This window comes from Elgaria multicarinata, chromosome 3 (assembly GCF_023053635.1).
Source record: "Elgaria multicarinata webbii isolate HBS135686 ecotype San Diego chromosome 3, rElgMul1.1.pri, whole genome shotgun sequence".
In the NCBI taxonomy this organism is placed as follows: domain Eukaryota; kingdom Metazoa; phylum Chordata; class Lepidosauria; order Squamata; family Anguidae; genus Elgaria; species Elgaria multicarinata.
The window spans coordinates 102,455,985-102,482,145 of NC_086173.1; the positions used below are offsets into that span (position 1 = coordinate 102,455,985).

Sequence of the window (26,161 nt, forward strand, 5' to 3'; positions counted from 1 at the left end):
TTTCAGCTTATTAGCCTCATCCAGTCCATTGTCACAGCCAGGTACCAATCTAGCATGGCCTCAGCCTCCTCGATGAAGATAAAAAGGAGAAATAGAGCTGTATGTCATCAGCATTCTGATGGCAGTGCATTCAAAAACTCCAAATGACCCCACTCAGGGGTTTCATGTAGCTGTTAAATAGCATGACGAACAAAACTGACCTCTGTGGAAGCACATGTTGGAGAATCCATTGGGTAGAGCAATATCTCTTAAGTACCGCATTCTGGAGCTGACCACCCAAGTAGAAGCAAAGCCACTGCAATGTAGTACCCCCTACTTCCAACTCACTATCACCTCAGAATGATGCCATGCTCGATGATATTGAAAGCTACTAAAGATAGCAAGGAGAATCAACTAGGTCACATCCCTCATGTCTCTCCTGACATAGATAATCATACAGGGTGACTGAGGCTGTTTTCATCCCAAAGCCTAGCCTGAACCCCAACTGAAATGGATTTAAATAATTGGTCTCAATCAAGAGCTTCTGGAGCTAGTGACAACCACTTGCTCAAGAACTCTGTTTGCTATTTTAATACTTTTGTATTACACAACCATGGGATCCTTTCTGCATTGAGGGTGGTTTATAAATGTTAATTAAATTTAAAAAAATATGCAAGTTGGAACTTGTACCATGGAAACTGTAGTGCAGATAATTCCATTTAATCACTGCTCCTTCACATACTGTACCAAATTAAACAGATTCCTCATTTTGTTGATAATTATAGCCTACTGAAGAATTGAATGATGTGGTAGCATGCAGGGCTGTGGAGTCAGAAGCAATTCTTGGGTTACTGGAGTTGGAGTCAGAGTCGGTAAAAATGTACCGACTCCGACTCCTAATAAATTTAAATTGTATATAGAGTTGCGATATGTCCCTGAAAACCAAGATTGTCCTGGATTCCAACCAATTCCAAAATATTCTGGCTGGTTGGACAAAAATCCCGGATTCGCAGTCCAGCTGGCCAGAGAAATTCAGACCCCCTCAGCAGATTGGCAGCAGCAGAGAAAAAGACGGATCAATGTGCCGCCTTTTCCAGAGTGCTGCTGCTCCTTCACAGGCAGGCTCAGACGAGTCACCATGACTCAGGTGCTCCAAGCATGTGAGTTCCAAGCACAAGAAGGAGTTTGGTAATCTTGGCTGGTTGCGGAAAGTACTGGGCCCCACTGGGTTGTTTGTGATGGAAGAAAGAGTTTTTTGGGGTGTATGAGGGAGGGAGTGGGGGGAGGAAGGAAAGGAAGCACAAAACCAAACTTTAATTTTTAACTGAATAAAATACAGTTGTTACGAAGTAGCTCTCCTGTGAGTGAGCAGTACAGACTCCATTTTGAGGCAGCTAACAGTCAAGGTGTCTTCATCCCTCCATCTCTAACAGGGATGAGGGAAAAAAACACAGGAATGGGGCTGAGAGCAATCACAAGGCTAGGTTAAGCAATTCATTTAGATAAGAATCAGACGCTCTATGACCAATGTCTAAAGATTCCTTACAAGTGTGTGTGTGTGTGAGTCTCATTAGAACGTGTGCAAGTTCTACACAGGTCTAATGAGAGCATATCACGTAACACAGTAAAGGAGATTTTTATTTGGATTTTAGAAAATATAACCTCATTGTTTTCATTTTTGGGCTTCTTTAATAAATAAAATTAAAAAACCAGAATGTTTTAGCTATAACCTTTAGACCCGGGCTTTAACAGGTTAGGGTTCTAAAAAGATGTAGGAAATATATAGAAAATTTATTTCCTATATCGATATATAATTAAAGGAGTCGGATGTGCCATGAAAAAAAGGAGTCGGAGTCGGAGGTTTTATGTGCCGACAGAAAATAACTTCTTTAGATTTGGGATGCTTTACTCTTAGGTGATGCAGGTAGCAATCCAACAGACAATGGTGGTCCTGCATTGCCCTTATAAGCAATGCCTTCGAAACTCTTCTGGTCAGCTTTCTCTGTTGTTGTTGTTGTTGTTATTGTTGTTGTTGTTATTATTATTATTATTATTAGGCATCAGATGGGCAACAGTCCAACAAGGAACAGCACTCATCAGACAACCAGACCAATGGAGAGATTTGCCTAATCTAATCCATTTCTGTTTGATACATGCCCTCTGCTCTGCACCCATCTTTGTGTTGAACATGGATGCCCTCTTGTGTCATATCCTTGTGGTAGGCAGTTAGCTAGCAATCATCCACATCTTGGCGCATCTTCAGTCATACATGTGGTATCAAGCAAAACAACAATTCCAGGTGGGACTGTGATAATGTGCATGTGGCCCATTAGTGCTCATGCACATATATTATGGGCCAGGAGACTACTCTTAGAAAATAGGCTAGCTTTTTCAAGATACTTATAAATACTGAGCAGATTTTGAATTGAGGCTACAGAGACTCATTCATCACTATTTGGGTAATGCATAAGAAGTGATTTTTTTAAATTACTACATTCGATCTGTTTGTTGCACTCTTTGTTCCTCTAAATAATATTTGTAGTGGTTATAAACAATTCCCAGGTGTAACTGTGATAATGTGTATGTGTATAGGACCATTAATGCTCATGCACAGATATTACGGGCCAGGAGACTACACTTAGGAAATAGTCAGCTTTTTCTAGATATTTGTAAATGCTGAGCAAATATTCAATTGAGACTAGAGAGACTCACCCAAAACTATTTGGGTAATGTGTAAGAAGTCAGTCTGCCACATTCAGTTTGCTTGTTATATTCGTTATCCCTGTAAATAATACTTTTAGTGGTTATAAACATTGCCAGTCAATGAACTGAATGTGAAAAAAGAGATTAATAAAAGAAAGTAATTTTTTTCCTAGGGGAGGCCATAAAGAAGAGATGCGTGATCATATATCCTGAAATAAATAAAAAATGTCTCTCGTTCTACACACACACACACATTACAATAAGAAGAGAAGTATTCTGAATAAGAGGGAACTGATTAATTTATACAAGATTATATTTTAAGATGGAGATAATGGCTGATATTTTATTGAACTATTCATTTTCTGAAAATATTTCAATGAACATTCTGTTAGAGGAAAGAATTTCCTGTGAAATTGAGAGTTGAATTGCAGCAGCAATTTCAGAGTAACAGTTGTTCTTCATGGTCTCTGTCGTTCACACATTTGGGTTCTGTGCCTGCGTGGACCCTCATTCAGGAAAATTTCTATAGCCGAGGCCTTTGGGATGGGAACCCCTCCCCCATTGTGTACTGCGCATGCCTGACAGTGTTCCCACCCATTCCCCTCAGTTCTCTTTTGACCACCCTTGTGGCAGCATCGTTTGGTGACTTTTTGTCAAACCTTTCAAATTCTTGTTAGAGGCCAACTCCTCCTCCTCCTCCTTCTTTTTCTTCTTTTTTTAAAAAAGTGTTATTTTCTGTCTTTCTCTTTTACTTTACTAAATTGGAGCGGGACTTGCGTCAGTGGTCCTGGGATTGTCCAGGCAAGCATATGGCCCTCCGGGCCCCATTCAGAAAACGTTCTAATTGCGGCAGTAAATTGCCCCCTTTCGATGGGCAGTACTTCTGTTTGCTGTGCTTAGGAGAAGGGCACGTTGTGGAATCTTGTCATTTTTGTCAAGCGTTTTCAAAACAGACAAGGAGGCACAGGTCGGACAGGCTTAAGGCTATCCTGTGGAGCAAGGCCTTGCAATCGGTGGACACCCCGGCAAAAGTTCAGTCTTTAGGACAGATGTCTGTAATCAATTCTTCAGAGCATTCCCCTCCCTCGCCTTTGCTTGAGGAGGGCGATATATGCACTCAACCTTCCTCTCTGAGCTGTTCAGTTGCTGTGTCTCTTGCCAAGGAATTGTAAAAAAAAGAAAAAGCAAAGACATCTAAGCAGATCAGCAATATAACAGGAGAAGGGAAGAAAAGAAAAAAGAGGAGACCACAAGTGGGAAACAAGGCTCCTGTACCGAGTAGAGCTGTTTCTCAGTCTCCAGCGCTTGTACAGCCTGTTGAATCAGTTGATGTCAACGTTTCCGCTCCGCACTGTATCAGTTTCGACAACATCGATGTCGACTGGGTTGATGTCGATCCTATACCAGTGTCAATAGACGCTGTTCAGTTGCCACCCCCACTATTATTCTCGCTGATTCTGCTGGTGAGAAACATACCATCTCACTCAGTCTCTGAGGGGGAGATTCAGGTCCCTTCACCGCAGCCTGTGCGTGCAAGGGAGCCTCAGAGAGAGATCGCAGACACGATTCACCTGATTCAATGTTTTCTGCACCTTTGGACAGAGGATCTAGGGATCGATTCAGATCTCCACTGGAGTGGGATGGGCATTCTGATTGGGGTTGACCTGCCTACAGACCCAGATATTGCGAACGTGACCCCAGAGCCGATAATTACTATACCAATAGGCGCTATGTTTCCCCACCAGAGTATAGACATTGTTGACCATCTCCTTCGGTACAGAGAGACGATCAGGGACTCCAGTATGAGAGGTCACACCAACCACCTCAAACTACTCACTCTGAGGTCTGCACGCACTCAGTTCAGCAAGCGGCCCTTCCTCAGGCATTGGGGAAGCAGTCCATTGCCCACATTACTACTCTTAGTGACAGGGCACCTACAGCACAACAACCTAATTTAGACCCACAGGTGGGAACTTCTGCCATATCTGACCCGGAAGATTACTGTTCGGATTCATCTTCTCCAGCATCAGTTCAACCTTCTATCTCATCGCTAGATGCAGAGGTGTTTTTTCATCAACCTTTTGGAGCTCAGGGCAGTCGACAAAGCCCTTCAAGCCCAACGTGGTTGGCCATCTAATACAAGTGGCGTCAGACTTGAACAGACAAGGAGGAACCAAATCAACGCGACTACTCGAATTGACTCTAAAAGTTTTTGAATGGTGCACTTCATAATGGATACAGCTCTCAGCAATGCACATCGCAGGAGTGGACAACACTCTGGCAGGTTGGCTGAGCAGAATGTTGCAGGGTTGCACTAGTGGGAATTGAACAAGGAGACCTTGAGGACTCTCTTCCAGCATGGGGGCAGCCCAACGTTGACCTATTTGCCACCGACACGAACACGATTCTTCCGAATTTTTGCAGCAGGACAGGATGAGGAAAAGACTCAGCAACGCTTTCACCATTCAATGGACTAGGACCCTGTTTTACATGTTCCCTCCATTTCCACTAATCTCCCGAGTGCTAACCAATATCATAGTTGACAGGACCTCATGCATCCTGATAGTAGCGTGGTGGCCTCGACAGATATGGTTGTCATACCTCCTGAGCCTGTTGGCAGACAAATATTACAGATTGCAAAACAACTCCAGTCTTCTGCCCCAACAGCACGGTCTAGTCAGACATCTGGACCTTACGATGCTCAGGATGACGGCATAGAGGATTTACCCTCGCCCATAAAACTCATTCTTAATGCCTCAAAAAAGCCCTCAATGCGTAACTCCTATACAAGGAAGTGGTCTATTTTTTCTAATTTTGCAAAGTTGCATAGTTTCATGCCTAAATCGTCTTCATTACAGAATATTTTGTTATTTCTACATGGCCTAGTTCAAAGGGGACTAGGTCCATCGTCTATAAAAGTTTATCTTTCAGTTGTTTCATCAGTTCACCACCTCATTAAGGGGTTCACAGTTTTTTCACACCCTTTAACAATAGAAGTTTCTTAAAGGACTAAAGAACCTCACTCCACCAGTGCATTCACTTATACCAGCATGGAGTTTATTGGTGGTTTTGATTTATTGGCTCACAGCTCCGCTGTTCAAACCTTTAGCAAAAGTTGATTTCAGGTTATTTTCTTGGAAGACTACAGTTTTAGCCACAATGACTTCTGCACGTTGGTCAAACAAGCTATGCGCTCTTCGTATCGAACCCCACCCCTTATTTTGCTTTCCACAGGGATAAAGCTTTGCTTCGACCTGATGTGGCTTTCCTCCCGAAAGTTATTTCTGGTTTTCACTAAAATCAGGATATAGTACTGCCTGCCTTTTCCCCTAATCCTTCTTCCAAACTGGAAACCACTTTCCACAGTCTGGATGTGTGTAGGGCTTTAGTCTTTTACAAAGACAGAACAAGCTCCTTCCAAAAGTCTATGCATCTCTTTATATGTTATTCTGGACAGCATAAAGGCTTGGCACTCTCTTTGCAGTGCTTGTCGGTATGGATTGTGAGAACAATTACCTTGGCATACAAACTGGCATATCTCCTCCTTATTGGCCAGTTCATGCCCATTCAACCAGAACATTAGCCACCTTGATGGCTTTTGAGAGAGGGATCCATATCCCAGACTTGTGTAGAGTGGCGACCTGGTCGACTCCATCGACATTCATCAAACATTACTGCCTAGATCTACGGGCCCGAGCTGACTGTGCATTTGGGAAAGCACTGTTGTTATCCATTCTGGCATAGACACCATCCCTCCCCAAGCTAAGTCAGCTTGCTAATTGCCCAGTTGTGTGAATGAAAGAGACCACGAAGAAGAAATGCAGTTTGTTTATGTGTAACTGTAGTTCTTCGAATGGTCATCTGTGCATTCCTACAACCCATCTACCATTGGTGTCGATGTCAAGGGACTCTTGGTTCCAGGGCCATGATGTCGGTCTCTAGGAACTGAGGGGAATGGGCAGGAACCCTGTCAGGCATGTGCAGTACACAGCAGGGGAGGGGTTCCCACCCAAAACGCCTCAGTGAGGCTCCACGCAGGCACAGAGCCCAGATGTCTGAATGCACAGATGACCACTCGAAGAAGTGCATTTGCAAGGACTGGGGTAAAAAACGTTCTTGGCTTGTTCATAAGACTATGGATTGCAACATAGCTTCTGGCTGCACTTTTCATCACAGCTTGATAAAGTTCAGGTTGGTTGGCTAATTATCAGTGCATGGACATTGCAACTTAGATTGTGATACAAAAGTAAAGGAGATATAGGCTATTATCCTAGATTTATTGTGCTAACAAAAATTTATGAAAATCCTGATAAGTTGGTATGTCAAGGCTCATAGAAAGAACCTTATATAGAGGGATTTTAAACAGAAAATGCTATTTAATCTTCACCTATATTTCTCTGAAGGACCCCCGCCCCAGCAAGGAAGCTCTAAAATCATGCTTGCAAACATATATAGAAAATGCTTTCACCTGCTCATCGGCTTTGTTGTTACCATCTAATCATCTGTTTTGAAGATGAGTTGCCATCATGTATATTAAGCATCTTGTAGGCTAGTCCTAGAGTAAATAAAATTAATGTAATCAATGTTTATTCAGAGTTAGGACTTTGTTTTACAAGACAACTTCATATGATACAATATGCATCCAAAATTCTTGAATGGGGAGCGGTATATAAATATTGTAAATAAATAAATCTATATTACAATTAGATGGTTTATAAGAAGCTTTAGTAGTCTGATGTAAGGCAGGCTACTCTCTCCCGAAAACGTCTCCTACTTATGTGTGTCTAGCTTTTCCTTGAAAATGTTGAAAGGAGGTTCAGTCTGCTTTTATGGCTGCTGAACATTGAATCATTTGCTCTGACATTATACAGGTAGCTGTATGAACAAGCAGAATGAAGGATTAACATAGCATTAGTGAAAGAGAATCCGTTGAGCTGAAAATCCATGGTGTTAGGGGATTTTAACTAAATTTAGCATATCAGATAAGGTTCAAAGGTAACTGTGACAAAGAGTGTTCATCGTGATTGTGATAAATTATATTAAGCTATCATTTGCTTATTTAACAAACGATCTAGTCCTTGCTTATATTGGTAAACCCAAAAGTCTTTAAACATATGAGAAATGCAACATGATTTTTATAATGAGACTACAGTCATTTTCTCCTCTCCTCTTACTTTTTAGAAACAGAGCATTTGTTCTCTTTTTGTAAGCAGCCCATCCAAAAAAATTCTTAGATATCAAGCGACAAAGGCATGAAAAAACCCCACCTCACCGTTGTTATTCTTTTTGCTTTCTGTGCAAGCATACATGTGGGTATTAGGCTTTCTGTGCAAGCATAGAGCAGTATTAGGAATCTTCTAGAATGTAAGGCTATAAGCTTTTGGCAGCAGGGTTACACACCCTGAATTAAACATGCATGCCCAAGGGGTGGACCCCACATTTTCCCACTCAGTTCTTCTTTGACTGCCACCTCAATGGGATTAAAAGGAAATTTGTCTTGGTTTGTGAACCAAGTGTTTTAAGGCTGTGTGTTTTTCTTCCGTCTTTCAGTGTCTCAGTTTTGCATTTTGATTTCACCCCACATTCGTCATGTTTGTGACTGGGTACCTTCTGGCACAAGTGTACCTCCTTCAAGAAATGTAAAGGGTGTGGCAGTAGACTGCCAACTAAAGAAGTCCATGATTGCTGTATTTCCATATGAACAAATAATACTGTAATTTTCTCTTTTTTAAACAAAAAAGACAAAAAGAGTCCCTGGAGGAACCCCCCCCCCCCAATTTTTCAGTTTACCCCCAGTTTCTTTCCAATTTTTCCTAGCCCTTCACATCTCTAGCTGTGCCCTCCTGCATGATTTTTTCATTGAACTTGTTGCAGTACCCACCGCAGGCTAGAACTGCAAGCCACGCTTCTACAACCTCAGTTGTGGGAATTGTTTGGCTTTTGACCATTGTACATCTTTGAGAACCTTGCTATTGCCTTTTTCAACTCCACTTGTAGCATTGGCACCTCCACAGTCACTTCTGCAACAGCCTTCTGGCCTTCTATTTTATCCTTCAGTATAAAATTTGTACTTTCTGCACAAATTTGGCACTGGTGACCTGTGTTCTATTGGCAACTCTCTATTGGTTTCCTCTTCTAGTATGGCTACTGTTTCTCTATTGGTTTCCTCTTCTAGAATGGCTACAGATTTATCTACTGTGGAACTCTGTATCCTGCACTCCAATTGATTACACAGGGTGGCGTATGTAGTTAAAAACAACAACACACAACCCCAAGTGTTTAAAATACATAAAATAAAGATGCCATAAAATCACATGATGGAAATAATTTTAAAAAAACAAAAAACACTGTTTTGAAGCTTAAACAAATAAAAGACCTGGGAGAGTAAAATGGTTTTTACCTGATGTTGGAATGATATCAACATGGATGCTAGGTAGGCCTTTCTGGGGAGAGTGTTCCAAAGTTGTCACTGCTAAAAAAAGCCCTTTTCCTAGTAACCAGCCAATACACTTTATCTGATGGGGCACTTGGAGAAGACACTTTGGGCCCCCTGAAAATCAGTTTCACAGTTTTTAGCGCATGTGTTATTTTCAGTGCCAAAGTAATTATATGTCAATTTTAGGATGGACAAAGCAAAATATATTTTCTGTATGATTATTGCATTATTTTTTCTTTACAGGCATTTGGGCTTGGATCTTGTCCCACGGAAGGACTTTGAGGTGGTGGATTCAGATCAAATCAGTGTCTCCGATCTATACAAAATGGTAATATTTTATGGGGAAAGAAAGATGATAACAGTATTTGGGGGTAGGGAACTTCAGGTCCAGAAGCCAAATCCAGTTCTCCTGGGATCCCAATTTGGCATTCGAGGGTCCCTCAGAAGGCCATGTCCCCACCCCATTCCCCCACCCCCTTTCCTCCAACCATTAATTGGAGGCAACGAGTGGGGTACCGCAGGGCTTAGTCCTGGGCCCAGTGCTCTTCAACATTTTTATTAATGATTTGGACAAGGAGGTGCAGGGAACGCTTATCAAATTTGCAGATGACACAAAATTTGGTGGGATAGCTAATACCCTGGAAGACAGAAACAAACTTCAAAGTGATCTTGATAGGCTGGAGTGCTGGGCTGAAAAACAACAGAATGAAATTTAATAGGGATAAATGCCAAGTTCTACATTTAGGAAATAGAAACCAAAGGCACAGTTACAAGATGGGGGATACTTGGCTCAGCAATACTACAAACGAGAAGGATCTTGGAATTGTTGTAGATCGCAAGCTGAATATGAGCCAACAGTGTGATATGGCTGCAAGAAAGGCAAATGCTATTTTGGGCTGCATTAATAGAAGTATAGCTTCCAAATCACGTGAGGTACTGGTTCCTCTCTATTCGGCCCTGGTTAGGCCTCATCTAGAGTATTGCGTCCAGTTCTGGGCTCCACAATTCAAGAAGGACGCAGACAAGCTGGAGCGTGTTCATAGGAGGGCAACCAGGATGATCAGGGGTCTGGAAACAAAGCCCTATGAAGAGAGACTGAAAGAACTGGGCATGTTTAGCCTGGAGAAGAGAAAATTGAGGGGAGACATGATAGCACTCTTCAAATACTTGAAAGGTTGTCACACAGAGGAGGGCCAGGATCTCTTCTTGATCCTCCCAGAGTGCAGGACACGGAATAACAGGCTCAAGTTACAGGAAGCCATTTTGTGTGGCTTTGATAATGGGATATAGAAATGTATTCTTAATGTATTTCTAGTGTTGGCAGATTGATAATTTTCTGGATTTCTCTAAAATCTAATAAGAACCATAACAGTATCTAAAATGTAAGATAGACACATATAGGAAGATATGAAAATATGATTAAAGAACACCTTTTAAACCTTTTCCGTTTGGATTACTATTTAAATCTTCCATCTGGAGATTAAAAAGGCACAGTAGGAGACTTGCTGTCCATTATTTGATTGGTAACATTAACCTTTAACATGAAAAAACATTAAAAACAGGATCATCCTCTGATTCAGAATTTGTGGTGTTGCTCTTATTTTAAGAGAATATTTTATATTGTTTTGTTGACTGTAAATTCTTTGTTCAAGGTCATGTTCTGTGTGTAACAGGAATTGGTGTGTGCGGGTGTGTTTGTTAACATTATAGTAAATGCAGCTTAATATCAGAAGGTTACTTCATTATTATTATTATTATTATTATTATTAGAAAACTACTTTTCATTCCCCAGCTTTGTTGCACAGATGTGATTTTGATATTATTATTATTATTATTATTTATTTATTTATTTATTTATATAGCACCATCAATGTACATGGTGCTGTACAGAGTAAAACAATAAATAGCAAGACCCTGCCGCATAAGCTTACATTCTAATAAAATCCTAATAAAACAATAAGGAGGGGAAGAGAATGCACCAAACAGGCAGTATAAAAGTCAGAACAAGATCAAGTTTTAAAAACTTTAGGAAAAAGAAAAGTTATGGTACCTGTATAGCAGTAGATCATTATCCAGATTCAAAGGATCAAGGAAAAAGACAATTTTAACAAAGTTTTATCACATAAATACAATTCAACAACAGTATTAAACAATTAAAGTGCACTGGCATCTACTGTATACATCTGATTGCATTAATGTTATACAAGAATACCAAAAGAGAAATTAAAAAAGCAGGTCAAACGCATTTCGACACCAGGGTGTCTTCTTCAGTGACCCCAGGCTTCACAGAGCTCTTGTAAAATGTATTTGTACAGGCTGACTTAATAGAAAAGCCCTGAATTGGGTAGCCAATGTCACTCCCGTCTATCCAATAGAGCAAGCCGCTACCCAATTCAGGTAGCAAAACACTACCCAATTCAGGGCTTTTCTATTAAGTCAGCCCGTACAAATACATTTTACAAGAGCTCTGTGAAGCCTGGGGTCACTGAAGAAGACACCCTGGTCTTCAGAAAGGGCCTTCAGCGTGGTGGCGCCCCTCCTGTGGAATTCCCTGCCTCTGGAGGTCAGGCAGGCACCAACCTTGTACTCCTTTCAGCACCTCCTGAAAACATCTTTATTCCAAGAAGCCTTTCCTTAATCTTTATTCCAAGAAGCCTTTCCTTAAGAAGGCTTGGATCTCTGTTTTTGCTTCTTTTAAATTTTGTTTTAACTGTTTTATTCTGTTTTTATTTTCATTTTATCTTGTACACTGCTCTGAAATTTTTCAGTGAGGAGTGGTATATAAATATTCTAAATAATAATAATAATAATAATAATAATAATAATAATAATAATAATACACTGCGAAATCTGTTTGAAAAGTAGAGATTTAAAAATAATGAAATTTGCTTAGGTAGGTGGAAAAACAAAACAGTGTCCCTGAACACAACTATTTCTTTCTTTTATTTTCACAGCATTTATCTAGTAGGCATAGTGTACAACAGAGCACATCACAGGTAAGATAAGCTACAGAAGTCTAGTCTCTTTCCTTATTGTGAAGTAACTCATAAGGTATACTGAAAAAATGTATTTATTCATGTTTAGAACTATTTATTCAGCCTTACCAGTGTATGGATTTTGTTTTACTTTTTTCTGTAACGACTTTAATCAAGGGCTTTGAGTTATACCGATTGCTTTATTCTGATAGTGGCGTAGTGAGGAAGCTCGAATGTCTCGATTGTTCTCCGTGGATTTGCATGGAGACAGTGACACATCATGTTTAAAATATTTTAAAGAAATGTTTTATATGAAACAAGACCTGGACAATGTAGTAGGCACTCACCCAGGAGGGAACTATCACTTAATTGTAAATGATGGCCTTAAAGCCCCCCTCCAAATCTACTATTCTATTATTCTATGCCAGCAGAAGTGGGGAATCTTATGTAAGGTAGGAGCAGCTGCATGGCTTCTCAGGACCACACTCATTTCTTCCTTTCTGCATCTTAAGTGTATTAAGCCTTCCCACACAGGATTGTCTTTCCTGTTCTCCTGCCCTTCCTCCCCCCTCCCCCACTAGCATTCCTACAAGCTGCTCTTTCACATCAGGTGCTTGAAGACCAAAACATGCACACACATTTCAAGGACGGGGTGGGAATGCTTTTCCAATAGAATTGATGTAATTTATTTAGAGAAATTGTTCCTCTTTCTGTTTTTTATCTCTACCAAATAGAGGAAGCTAGGTACAGTAAAATCTGCTCCCACCACATACTGCACACCCAACAAAAATGTAAATTTCCCTAGTTTTTATGGAATAATCCTTTCCTGTATCTATCACGTAGTCAAGAATATGTAACGAGTAGTTACTTGCACCTTAAAAACACAGTAACCACACAATGAGTATAGTTATGAGTGGACCTTTCCTACTTTTTCCATGCATTTTTATATGTGCATGGAAAAGTGGTAGTGATAATTTCCATTAATGATTTTTAACATTAAATACAGGTGTTTTCCAATGGATCTGCGAAAGAATGTGGTTTTGTGAAGTTTGTTCATATTCACAGTAATTAGGCATTTTTTAAAGATACGTAATTAAGATAATTTTAATGAGGATTAATTAAAATTAACAATTAATTAATTGTTAACACTGTATGTAATGCTGGGATAAAAGAGTACATGTTGACAGAGCAGACCAGATATGTTGGGCTACAATTTACAGAATCCCCCAGCTGGCATTGGGGAAAGCAGTGATAGAAGTGGGAATTTATCTGCACTGGGGATATATTATATAAAACTAAGGAGTGTTAATTGTTCTAGATAAATCCATGTGGTGTACAAGGGTGTGATCTTGTGCAAATGGTGTTGTTGCTTTTTTTAAAATGTACTCTACTTGGATAATTACCTTCCACATATACAAGTTTTGTTGTTGTTATAATGATTACTAGGAGTTGAAGATAGTGATCCTGTTCAGACCACACTGTTAGCCATGGTGGTTAAGCATTTTGATCTAAACATTATGGCTTAGCATGTCGTGTGAACCATGACTTAGCATATTGTGTGAGCCATTCCTAACCATGGTGACTACATAAGCACAGGCCATGGCTAGACCAGGCCTATATCCTAGGATTGTCCCGGAATCATCCCTGTGCATCCAAATGACACACGGGATCCCGGGAGCAGGCAGGGACAACCCCTCCATTTGCCTGGGATAATCCTTAGGTCTAGCTAAGGCCACAGTTTAAATACACTCACTAACTATTTGCTTCAAAAGCATTAGCAAACTAATCTTGGCTTAGCATGTCATCTGAACAGGCCTAATTACTCCTTTTTCTTGCTTCTCTGGTCACAAAATAAGCTTCAAATAGACCTTGCTATGCATCAAAATATATTTTAACTGTTTCCTTAATCATAAAATTAAATGGGCAAAATGTACTTTGGTCTTGGGTCTCCTTCCACTTAGGTCTCCTTCATTGTAAGTGGCATTCACAAAGTTAATCCATCCATAACAGGGAGAAGATATCGAAATAGTCAGGACATTTTCAAAGCACATGTTGCAAGAGTAATTTAATGAAAACAAACATAACATTTCACTACCCTACACACTTGGGTCTGATTTCTAGCTACTTAAGCAGATACAGAATTTTTCCCTGCTCTTTAATTTTCACCAAGAATGCAAGAATGAAGCCAATCTAATCCTTCACCAACAAAGATGAGCTAGGTTTAAGGGAGCAATTGTCATACCTGTCCGTCTTGTCCACCTTCATATGGTTACTGATCGAATCAAACTTTGGATTAATTGTAGTGTCTATGTTCAATTGGATGCAAGTTACTTTATCAGCAAAATGTCTCCCAAACATATCTCAGTGGTCTGCAGGTGACATGTAGTTGTATCTATTGAGACTCATGTACCACATGGAAGAGTTTTGCTGAACACCAATCCACACACACACACACACACACACACACAGGACCGACCTATAGCATCTGTCACTGCCACCTCCGTAGGTCTTTATGGGATCTATATGATATTTTTCTAAGCTCATCTGCCCTTAGCCATATAGCTGTGGTCTCATTTTAGTTTCTAGTTTCATTCCACAGTTCAGAGCATGAAGAAGGCACTGACTCAGCTGCAATACTCTTCTAAGGAGTAAAGAAAATGGATATGTTCTGTAAGATGTTCCTAGTTATGAGAACCTAAATGTATTTCTAGAATGCAATCTAGAGCAGGCAATTAGAAATGGGCTTTTCATGAAGAAATACTCAACTATTAACAGAGTACCTGTAATAGGGAAAAATCTGCCAGGGTTTCATTGACAAGATATTGTCACAATATATATTGCACTATTCCCAGTGCAGCCTTTTATAAGCAAATACAATTCAATGTGTTGTCTTAAAATATGTGTTTTTTTAAAGTGAATTTTGTTCATCCTTAATTCTGTCCAATACAGAATTGCTGCAAAATAGCTTTAGCTTCTATACAATGGACATGACAGGATTTCCTGATAGTTGAGTGGATTTTGGTGGTATTGCTGAATTTTCAAAACACTCAAATTAAAAATCAGTACACATAATGAAAAATATTTCATTTATTTCTAGAAGAGAGTCTGATATTCTTTAAAGAAGAAAAAACAAACCATCATTTTTAACTGCATTATTGAATGTATTACTATGAAATATTCGATCCAAAAAAAACACCCCTCCTTTAATTTCTTCTTCCAAATTAGGTAGATACAATACGCCCACGTCATGGAGAAGCATGCCGTCTGCCAGTTCCTCACCACTTCTTTCTCAGTCTAAAGAGTTTCACTTATAATACAATTGGAGAAGATGCAGATGTTTTCTTTTTTCTGTATGATGTTCGAGAAGGCAAGCAGATCAGGTAAGTCAAAAGTGCCCCCTTATTCGTTTTTTCAGAATGCATAGAAGATTACCAGTCTTTTGTTCAGAAATCTTTTAACTGATAATGAGCGAGGTAGGCTTTAGAGGCATGGCTTGAATTCTGGGTGAGAAAAGAGAAATGAGTGCCCAGCTTCTCTGCTGAATCTACCCCCTATTTATACCTGCTGCTACTCATGCAGAATTATTTATCACCTCATACCAATTGGGGTTGTGGACTGACATGAAATTGCAATAATCTGTTCTACATTAAATATTTCCTCCCCCACCATCTTTGTTCTTATTAAAACTTTCCAGCTTCTTAACTGGAAGAAGGTAATCTGGGAGGTAATCTGCTAACTTAATTTACCAAGTACGAAGACTTTAATTATACAGAAAGACATAGATATAAACTAACACTATCATTATTGATGTTATCAAAGGCAGCTGAGAGGTCCAAGAGAATCAGTAAGGGTGCACTTCCCTGTCCCTAGCTGCCTTTGATAACAACAATAATTATATCCTTCTGGATAGGCTTTCTGGGCTGGTCTTGGAGAGTCGGTGTTGCAATGGTTGTGCTCCTACTCGGATGGCTGATTCAAAACTGTGGTTCTAAAGGATTATTGCTGTGTACTTTGGCAGTTATGCTGTTGGGTTCCACATGTCAATCTGGGTTTTGACCTGGTTATGGGACTGAATCAGCCTTGGTCGTCCTGATGGATGACCTTTATCAAGAGAGGGAGTGCAACCCTGTTAATTCTGCTCAATGTCTCATCGCCTTTTGATACCATTGACCATGGTATCCTCAATCGACACCATGGGATGGGCATTGGAGGCACTGTGTTATAGTGGTTCCAGTCCTACCTGCAGAGGCAATTTCAGAGGGTAACATTGGGTGATCATTCCTTGGCTCATACCACTGGGCACCATCCTGTCCCCAATGTTGTTTAACATGTATATGAAGCCTCTGGGAGCGGTCATTAGGGGATTTGGAGCAAAATGCCATCAGTATCTCCCTGTGACATCTGAATCAGGAGAGGCTGTGGAAGTCCTAAATCAGTGCCTAAACTCAGTAATGGGCTGGATGAGGGCCAGTAAACTGAAGCTGAATCCTGGCAAGATGGAAGCCCTGTGGGTAAGTGGTTCCCAAGTCCATCATTGTTGCTGGAGGCCCAAGTGGCCACAGCAACTCAGAGTGCCTTTAACCAGCTTTGGCTCACCAGCTATGGCCTCTTCTGGACAGGGGTAGCTTGGCCACAGTGGTACGGGCATTAGTAATCTCAAGACTGGATTACTGCAATGCGCTCTATGTGGGGCTGTCCTTAAGGCTGCTCTGGAAGCTGGAGCTAGTACAGAACGCAGCAGCTCAGCTGTTGTCAGGAGCTGCATCTTTTCAGCATATAACTCCTTTGCTGAGGGAATTGCACTGGCTGCCTATTGGCTGCTGGGCCAGGTTTAAGGTTTTTGTACCAGTAGACAAAGCTCTGAACAACTTGGGAACAGGATACCAGAGAGAGCACCTTCTCCCTTACCAACTTGCCCAGTCACTGAGGTCATTGGAGGGCATGCACCTGGTGGTTCCACATGGACCTATGGCCTGTTTGGAATTCACCAGGAGAAAAGCCTTTAGCCTCTTTAGGAACTTCCTGCCCCTGGAGGTCAGGCAGGCACCAACAGTAGGCTGCTCCCAGCACCTCCTGAAAACAACTCTATTTCAAGAAGCCTTCTTCAACTCACCTGACTAGCCATTATTTTTACTGGTCCTTTGTTTTAAACAATTTTAATTTGCTTTTTAAATCTTCTTTCTTTTTACTGTTTATACCTATGTGCAGCGCTCTGGAATCTATTTTAGATATGGAGCGGTATATAAAAATTGTAAAGCCAGTGTAGTGTAGTGGCTAAAGTGTTGGACTGGAAGTCTGGAGATCTGGGTTCTATTCCTCGCTTGGCCATGGAAACTCACTGGGTGACTTTGGGCCAGTCACAGGCTCTCAGTCCAACCTACCACACAGGGTTGTTGTTGTGAGGATAAAATGGAGAGGAGGAGGATTATGTATGCACCTTGGGTTCCTTGGATGAAAAAAAGTGGGATATAAATGCAATAAATAAATGAAATAAAAATAAATAAATAAAGCTACAGTCTAAGTAACAGTAAAACATGCTTCCTAATAATAGGAGTAGAATCTTCTTTGAAGATGTTAAGATGTTAAGTAAACTTCTGTGCTGAATCCTGATAACCTATGAGTTCCTTTTGATTTCTGATGTTTTGTAATAATAAATAGGTATTCTATCACATTCCTTTACTTTACTACATATTAATATAATATTTATTTAATTCATTGTTAGGATATCTATGGTTAAATCCAGTACTGGATAAATGTTGACCAATTTCTCTGAGAGATTATTTTTCTGATTATTAAATTCTACTTCTGATATAAACAAAACACGCTACAGTGTGTAATTTCAAATTAGAAATTATTCATACACTTTCATTAGATGCACCAAGTAATTCATTCATTTCTACCATACATAACAAGAAGGTATCTGAAAGTATTCTTCAAAATGACCTACCAATTTAGAATCTTTTTCAGATTAAGATGAATCTGGATCTCTGAATTGTTCCATAAATATTTAGGAATTCTGACCAAAGTATGTACAATAGGTAACTCAAAGTGTTCCTTATCTTTTGACTTTCAGTGAACGATTTCTGGTAAGATTAAACAAGAATGGGGGCCCCAAGAATCCAGAGAAGATTGATCGAATGTGTGCACTTTTCACAGTACGTTACATTTCTCAGTTTCTTTATCATCCACTGAGATTTTTTTTTGCAGGCTGTGGCAGGGTTCAGATGTTATACAAAACCATCGTTCGTGCTTATCATAGTTAAGAGCTCATACCATAGTTTGAGTTTCCAGAAATTCAGCAGGCAAAACATGATTTTTAGCTGGTTGTCTGCTTTTGTTTCCTATGTATTGCTCAGGACTCATATTACATTCCTCATACGCATACCAATATAATTTATAATCAGTCTTCTGTATCATCAATATTATATAGCATAAAGTCAAATACTCTAAATATTGTGCTAAGAAAAACAAATACTAAATGGGTATTCTGTCACATTCTTTTGCATTATACATATTCATATAATATTGATTTAATTCATTTTTTGGATATCTATGGTTGCTTACAGCTCTGGTCTATATTGATTCCAGTATTGGATCAGAATTGACCAATTTCTCTGAAGATCTCTATTGAATCGCTTCTCTGGTTTGTTGGTTCCCAATAAACTATGCATTCTGACCAGGCTCAGGTTCAGAGATTGAGACATTTATTTATTTATTTATTTATTTATTTATTTATTTATTTATTACATTTTTATACTGCCCAATAGCCGAAGGTCTCTGGGCAAAACCATGAAAAGCATAAAAACAACCAACAATTTAAAAACACGAATACAAAATATAATATAAAAAGCACAACCAGGATTAAAACCACACAGCAAATATAATTCATTCTATCCAGACAACACACTAAGCCATGGTTAGTGAGCATATTTAAACCATGGTTATGTAGCCACCATGGTTAGGAATGGTTCACAGGACACACTAAGTTGTGGTTTACATGGCATGCTAAGCCATAATGTTTATCTCAAAATGCTTAACCACTGTGGCTTAGCATGTCGTCTGAACAGGGTCATTGGCTGCATTGGCAAGTAATGCTAAGCCAAGATTAATTTGTGATTTGTTTGTACATCTGAACCTGCCCCAACCATGGTTTCATGTTACATATATTTCATGTTACACATTGAGAACCATAATTATATGCTATATTTGAATAAAATGCTAGCATGATTTTTTGAGATTACTTGTAGCATGTATTGTATTAAAGGAGCAATAGTAAATTTAAAATTAACTATAAAAGTACATGTGGAAACAGTCCTTTTAATGCCACATTTGTATTTCATTTGGCATTTGTTTAGCCCAGTGTTTCTCACTAAACATGCAATTAAAATTAGCCTATATTTACTGCAGCCAGTACTGAGAAGAGTTGCATAAATGTGCTTTGATTTAGGACTCCAATAAATGGAAGAGGATTTGCATTTGAATATTTTTATGAAGTTTTTCTCTCTGACATTTCTCTCTGATATTTCTTGCTTCTTCCTATATAAAGAAGTTACCATTATCAGTGTTTTGAGCTTTGGAGCCTTTTGATTACATACTCTGAGGTTGGAAATGTATTAGCATGTGTCCATTATGCTAATTGTTTGCTTGTAAAAGTTTGGGGAGAAGTATGGAAGGGAATTTTGTTTCAATGTGTTGTATATACTTAGGGGTAAATTTGTTATAAGTTCTGATGGAGAAAATTTAAATGATCTGGTTTCTGGTATTAGAATATCAAGACATTTGGTAGTTCTGCTGCTACCCCACCTACCTTGTAGCATGAACCATGGTAAAGGAAGGAGCAAGTGATTTGCCAGGTTGCTATGACAGAAGTTGTGGAGATATATAATGCCTGGAAATGTTAAAACCATATAAAAAGTTATTCCTGTTTTTTCCAGAAGAGATGGAAATTTGTAGGGAAACTAAAAATATTATTTACTGTTATGTTTTCTATGTGGGATTTCTTTTAAAGACATCTGTAAAATGTGCAGCTGGGCCTTTTACTGATGCATGGAAATTTGATCATATAACTCTAATCCTATACCATCTCTGTTGGTTACCTGTCTATTTTTGGGCTCAATTCAAAGTCTTGACATTACTTTTGAAAGACCTTAATGGCCTAGGTCCTGAATATCTAAGCAACCATGTTTCTTATGAGCCAACTTGTGCCTTAAAATGGGCTCTGTACCATGTCTAATAGAGATATGGCAGACAGGGATCAGAGTCAGGGCCTTTTCTATGATGAAATCAAAATTGAGGAGACCAGTTAGACCCCTCCTGTCCCAGCATTCAGGCAGGCACTTAACACATTTTTTAGACAGGCCTTTGATCAGGGGTCCACAAAATCTGCTTGCTTTGGCAAGTGTTTCATTACACTCTGGTGAACCTGACATGATTCATCTGTTTCTTTCTTGATTTCTGTTATGAGTTTTGTAATTTGTATTATTATGTTTTGATTGTGAATGTAGTGACATTGTTGTTCTATGATCTTTTAGTTATACTGTTTGTAAGCTGCTTTGAATATAATTTTCTATAGAAAAGAAGGATACAGATTCATTAAATAAATATGTCCAGTAGTTCTTTATCAAACCTAAACTTACTAATTTAAGAACATGAAATGTGTCATGTGTAACTAACTTGTCATGTAAGATTGTACATTTGACATGTAAAAGTATATAAATGTCTGTAAATTATTGTATTTAGAGTAATTCTTCACAAAGCCCTATGAAGAGAGACTGAAAGAACTGGGCATGTTTAGCCTGGAGAAGAGAAGATTGAGGGGAGACATGATAGCACTCTTCAAATACTTAAAAGGTTGTCACGCAGAGGAGGGCCAGGATCTCTTCTTGATCCTCCCAGAGTGCAGGACATGGAATAATGGGCTCAAGTTAAAGGAAGCCAGATTCCAGCTGGACATCAGGAAAAACTTCCTGACTGTTAGAGTAGTACGACAATGGAATCAGTTACCTAGGGAGGTTGTGGGCTCTCCCACACTAGAGGCCTTCAAGAGGCAGCTGGACAACCATCTGTCAGGGATGCTTTAGGGTGGATTCCTGCATTGAGCTGGGGGTTGGACTCGATGGCCTTGTAGGCCCCTTCCAACTCTGCTATTCTATGATTCTATAATTACAGGTATATTTTCACTCTTCATTCTGAAAGAAAAAAACATTGCATAAGATGCTTATTTTCGAGTTTCTGAAAATTCCCAGTTTTTCACTAGAAAAATAGGGTGTGTGTGGAATCATCATGTAAAAAGAAATCATGTTTACTTTCAATTTTTTCCCTATTGGTAGATTTCTATTTGAAAGTTGTATATACTCTAATATAAATATTGTTGACAATGATTTTACTTTTATATTTCATGAATCTGTTAGGATCTGAGCAGCAAGGATATGAAGAAAGATTTATACATAGTTGCCCATGTAATCCGTATAGGTATAGTATGCTTTATTGAATACATTTTAAGATATTTATTTAGAATCGACATAAAAATTAGCTCTAGTCACATGTTACTCATGTATAGCCCTGGTCCCTGACATAGGATCTCTGTTGTCTAATATCCACATTTTGAGCATAATTGGTTTGCATAGGAATGTCAATGCACAAATAGCTGCTCACATGTAGGGGCTCCAAATGATCAGAATACTGCAGCAATCAGGTATCCCAGTCACTCAGAGTCGCTACATGCGAGCAACAAAAAACCATGCTCTATACAGAGATATCCAACAATAGCGATGCAACGTTGCAGGTGGGGCTAATACTGCAGCCCCACTCCCGCTTTCAACACTGTAAGGCCCTATATATGAGTAAAACGTGAATAGAGGTGTTTTGCATCATATGTTGTGTATGCTGTGATCCTGTGTTTGTACATTAGGAGGCTTCGGTTAAAAGAAAAAAAGAGGTCACGTTGTTGCTTTACTAATTGTAATTGCTAAACGGTTATTTGGATTAGAAAGTGCAACCAAAACCTTTTACATGAAATGAGGCTTGGATATTGTAGAAGGTCTGAGAAATATTTACATTTGTGATGAAATTGTGAATTAAAAACTGATCTGCTGGAGAAGATAACAATATATATGGCTCTATATAATTTGCAGTCCTGAGATGGCCACCTGGCAACCCATGTGTCACATCTGGTCCGCCCTGACCTTTCTTAACCCCCACTATCCCACCGTGAAGCCAATTGGGAGCAGAAGTCATGGCATTGCTGGCATGAGCCCCTCTCATTTTCTTGGAGGGCTGCCTGCATGCAAGAGAGTTGTATACTGCTTTCAACTACGCTAATACTTCTTTATTTAGGAAATCAGGGCTTGCACTAGAGGCTCTGCATCATTACATAGGGAGGAGTCAAAGCTCAGTGCTACAGTATTTGCTTTACATGCATAAGGTTCCAGGTTCAGTCCCTAGCATCTCCTGTTAAAATATCTCAGGTAGCAGGAATGAGAAAGATCTCTGACTGAGACTTTGTAAAGGTACTGTCAATCAGTACAAACAGTACCAGGCACCTTTACCTTGCAAGTGTCCTCCCTGACAATATCTGAATATGAGGCTGGTGTGTGGGTATGGGTGTGCGCTGAAATTCCTCTCCAAGCTGCTGGGGAGAAGAGGTAGCAACATCTGTATGTGACAGTTTCTAGCCAGGGACAATCCACCCCCTACCCCTCAGGCTCAAGAAGTTGGCTGTTCCCACAGTTTGACAATGTAGTTCTAGCTCTATTTAGATCTAGCACTAGGGAACAAAAAGTTCTAAGTAAAATCTACTCATTAGGCAGTAAAATTACACAGGTTTCTATCCTGTTGTGGTTTTTTTATATATATATAAAATGGTCCTGTTATTAGGGGAAAGGAAAAATAGTGGGGGAGGGAAACATCCATCATTGGTTAGGGTTCAGTCTCCCCTAGTGGTTCACACTTGCAGTCTTAGGGAGGTCCTGGGTAAATTCCTGCACCTGGAATTGCAGGTGTTGGTGGCAGCAGCAGTAGCAGCAATATCAAAAAATGCCTTAGATTTAAATGCCATATAGATTATTTCTCCTGATCTAGAAAAACGTGTATAACCTGGACTTGGAAATGGATTTTCTGAAGGAATTACTCATGCCTTCTTCAAGGCTTGCCTCTTGGTTTGAAAACTGCATGTAATGGTTAATCTACTTTCTTATGAAATCTGCAGACTTTAAAAGCTGTAAGTCTTCTCCACAGCAAATATTCGCTGTTCTAGGACTTCAATACTATTTATTCAACACAGTGGGTTATACAATTAAGAATACTAGTTGCAATCATTTCTGTATTCTCCAAGGACTATTGGTAAAAATAAATTTATAGGGACAGTGATTTCTGTTTTGAAGGAAATATTATTTTAATGGATACTAATGGCTCTGTGACCACATAATACAGTAAAATGATGAAGATGATTTTAATGGATAAAATAATGGCATTTTATTCGTTTAGGGTTTTTGTTGTTGTTGTAAATATGTAGATTTTTTAAGGATCAACATCTGAACCTCTATAAAATAATCACTGGAAAATATTTCACAATTCCTCACCAAGGAGTTGGTGGTGTGTTTTTTAAAGAAACATTTCCCTTTATTCATAAAGTTATATTCTTGTATGTTAAAGAATGAAAAATATAAATGTCCCTTAACTTGTAAAATACAAGCTGTCTTGTAGCCATGATACTAAAAGTTGCTGTTTATGTAATATTGCTGCAGCACAGATATAAATCAATGTTTGTGATAGTTAAGTTGATGCAGCTTTTGATATAACTCATTTTAACCACTTATGTACCAGAACAGCAAGATCTGATTATATGATCCTTTCTCAGTTTTATGACCAATATATATGAGATGAAAGTGATAAAATTTATTCACATATTATATGAAAAACAGATGTGTTAGAGTTGAGAATGGAAGCTGAATTATAATGCCTGTAATTCTTTGATTTAGGACGTATGTTGCTAAATGACTCAAGAAAGGGTCCATCTCATCTGCATTACCGGCGCCCATATGGCTGTGCAGTATTGAGTATTATGGATGTAATTCCATCGATTTCTGAACTAAAAGAAGAAAAAGATTTTGTTCTCAAAGTTTACACGTAAGTTATTTATTCCAAAAATAAGTGAAAAAATGTGTTGTTCGTGCTAGGTCAGATATCTGGTATATAAAATATCTGTGCCATGGTCATGACCTAGGATGAGCTCTTTAAAAACATCATTCAAACAGTTAAAGTGTGTTCCTATCTCTGACAGGTTATGCCAACTGCTTTTATACTCAAGTAAGTAGATGAATCTCATTCAGGAGTGTGTATATGCATCCCTTTTACTAACTCTCCTACCTTCTAATTTGTTTGCTTTGGCTTGGCGATGCTAATACACAGTTCTTTAAATAACTATTGTGACTTGACACTTTTCCCATAGGAAAGCAAAGTGCAGAGTAGAAAAAACAACTGTCACTGAATTTTTTCAACAAGCCCTGTTTTGTAATCAGTTCCAATGCTGTGCTTTCCTGCTGATTGTCTGTGAGCCAAGCTATTTTTAAGCTTACTCATTGTAAGTCATCTCCGGTTAAGATTTATAGGCTTCCTTTTTATTACTGATGGCACTGACAGTGACTGCCAAGCTTAGATTTTTAAATGTGAATAAAATACTGTTCCCCGAGCTAGGGTGAGTTCCCTGACAGAGAAGACTTCAAGGCAAAGGAAAGCAGCAGTGGATGTAGAGAAAACTGAATGTCTGCACAAGCACTCTGATTCCAACTCAGTGGTGTAACTGTGGGTGAAACCACCACCTTCATCTATGCTTCTGTGGTTATTCTGTAACGCATTTAGCCATAGAAGCATGGTTGTACGCAGGGTTTAGGCAATACCTGACTGCTCTGAGATTTGTCTATAGTGCAAATTAGAGGTCATGGGTAAACATAAGCCATGAATAGGCCTCAACTAAATGAGTAGTTATATAGATTAAAATCATTGTGGTACAACTAGATGAGATGCCATTCATACAATTAGCAATTATGTGAATGGCGTTTTAAAAATAAATAGGCAGTGTGGGGACCCTGATCCACATTGGGATCTTGGGGTGCGTAGCAGGGGATCTTTAACCTTTTGCCCCCTGCTCTGGTCTACATCTAGATCAGGGTTCTGCACCTGCTATTTGCATTGAAAGAAAAGCTTCCTTGGCATGAAAATCTGAGCTTTTCTTTCAGTGTAAGTAGGAGGTGTGAGGCCCCCACAGCAGGTAGCCATCCCTGCCAGGGGCCTGATCCAGATCTATTTACCATTTTAAGATTCATTTGGCATCTCATCTAGGTTGGCTTGGGAGAACAATCAAGAGTAGAAATTGGTAAAAGACATTTGTATTTAAGCATAAAGAAAAGGGAAGAGAAAAGCATATTAATCCATAGTACAAGATAATGAAAGGCACATGGATGGGGCTCAGTGTAGTTCATACTCTCATGAATTATGTGTCTTCTGTATTGAGCTTTAACACATTAAATTGTATTAAATTCGAATTTTGTTTTAGATCAGGCTATTTAAAAAAAAGAAACAGTATTTTTTTATTAAAATGTAAACAAAAATCCATTAAAAGAGCCCCCCACTTTTACCCATCCCATCTGCTTTTTCCCCTGCAATATGTTCTGGCAACAGCTGGAACAGAGTACACCTCATCCTGGGAGTTATTCCCTGATTAGAACTCCACCTCCAAGTTTTGTTTTTTTAGTAAAATCAGTACCCCATTAAAAGGCATTAACTTTTCCTAGAGATTACAAGAAATGTTCTTTGCAGCAAGCTTGCAGTTTGAAGCAGCAAGTTGGAGCACATATGATTGGGGCACCTTGTCTATATGGATAGACAAGGTGCCACAATCATTCCAGTGATGACCTAGAACACCTATCTGAAAAGATATCTTTTTATGAGGAAGGTTTTTTGTTTCCACTTCATGTAGCACATTGAAGTGCTTACTTGCAAAGTAATTCCTGCATTCCTTGCAACAAGAGATTCTAGATTTCTGCTTGTACTCCAAACAGATTTGTGGTGG

General features: G+C 39.2%; 1 protein-coding gene across 1 annotated transcript in view; it reads left to right on the forward strand.

The window, feature by feature from the left end:
• The window catches only part of DOCK3 (dedicator of cytokinesis 3), a 243,919-nt gene that overhangs the window by 70,142 nt on the left and 147,616 nt on the right, over positions 1 to 26,161 (forward strand). The window contains exons 7-12 of the mRNA XM_063121109.1: positions 9,362 to 9,446; positions 12,073 to 12,114; positions 15,319 to 15,473; positions 18,167 to 18,248; positions 21,504 to 21,564; positions 24,072 to 24,219. Coding sequence (XP_062977179.1) covers positions 9,362 to 9,446; positions 12,073 to 12,114; positions 15,319 to 15,473; positions 18,167 to 18,248; positions 21,504 to 21,564; positions 24,072 to 24,219 — 573 coding nt within the window. The remainder of the gene's footprint in view (positions 1 to 9,361; positions 9,447 to 12,072; positions 12,115 to 15,318; positions 15,474 to 18,166; positions 18,249 to 21,503; positions 21,565 to 24,071; positions 24,220 to 26,161) is intronic.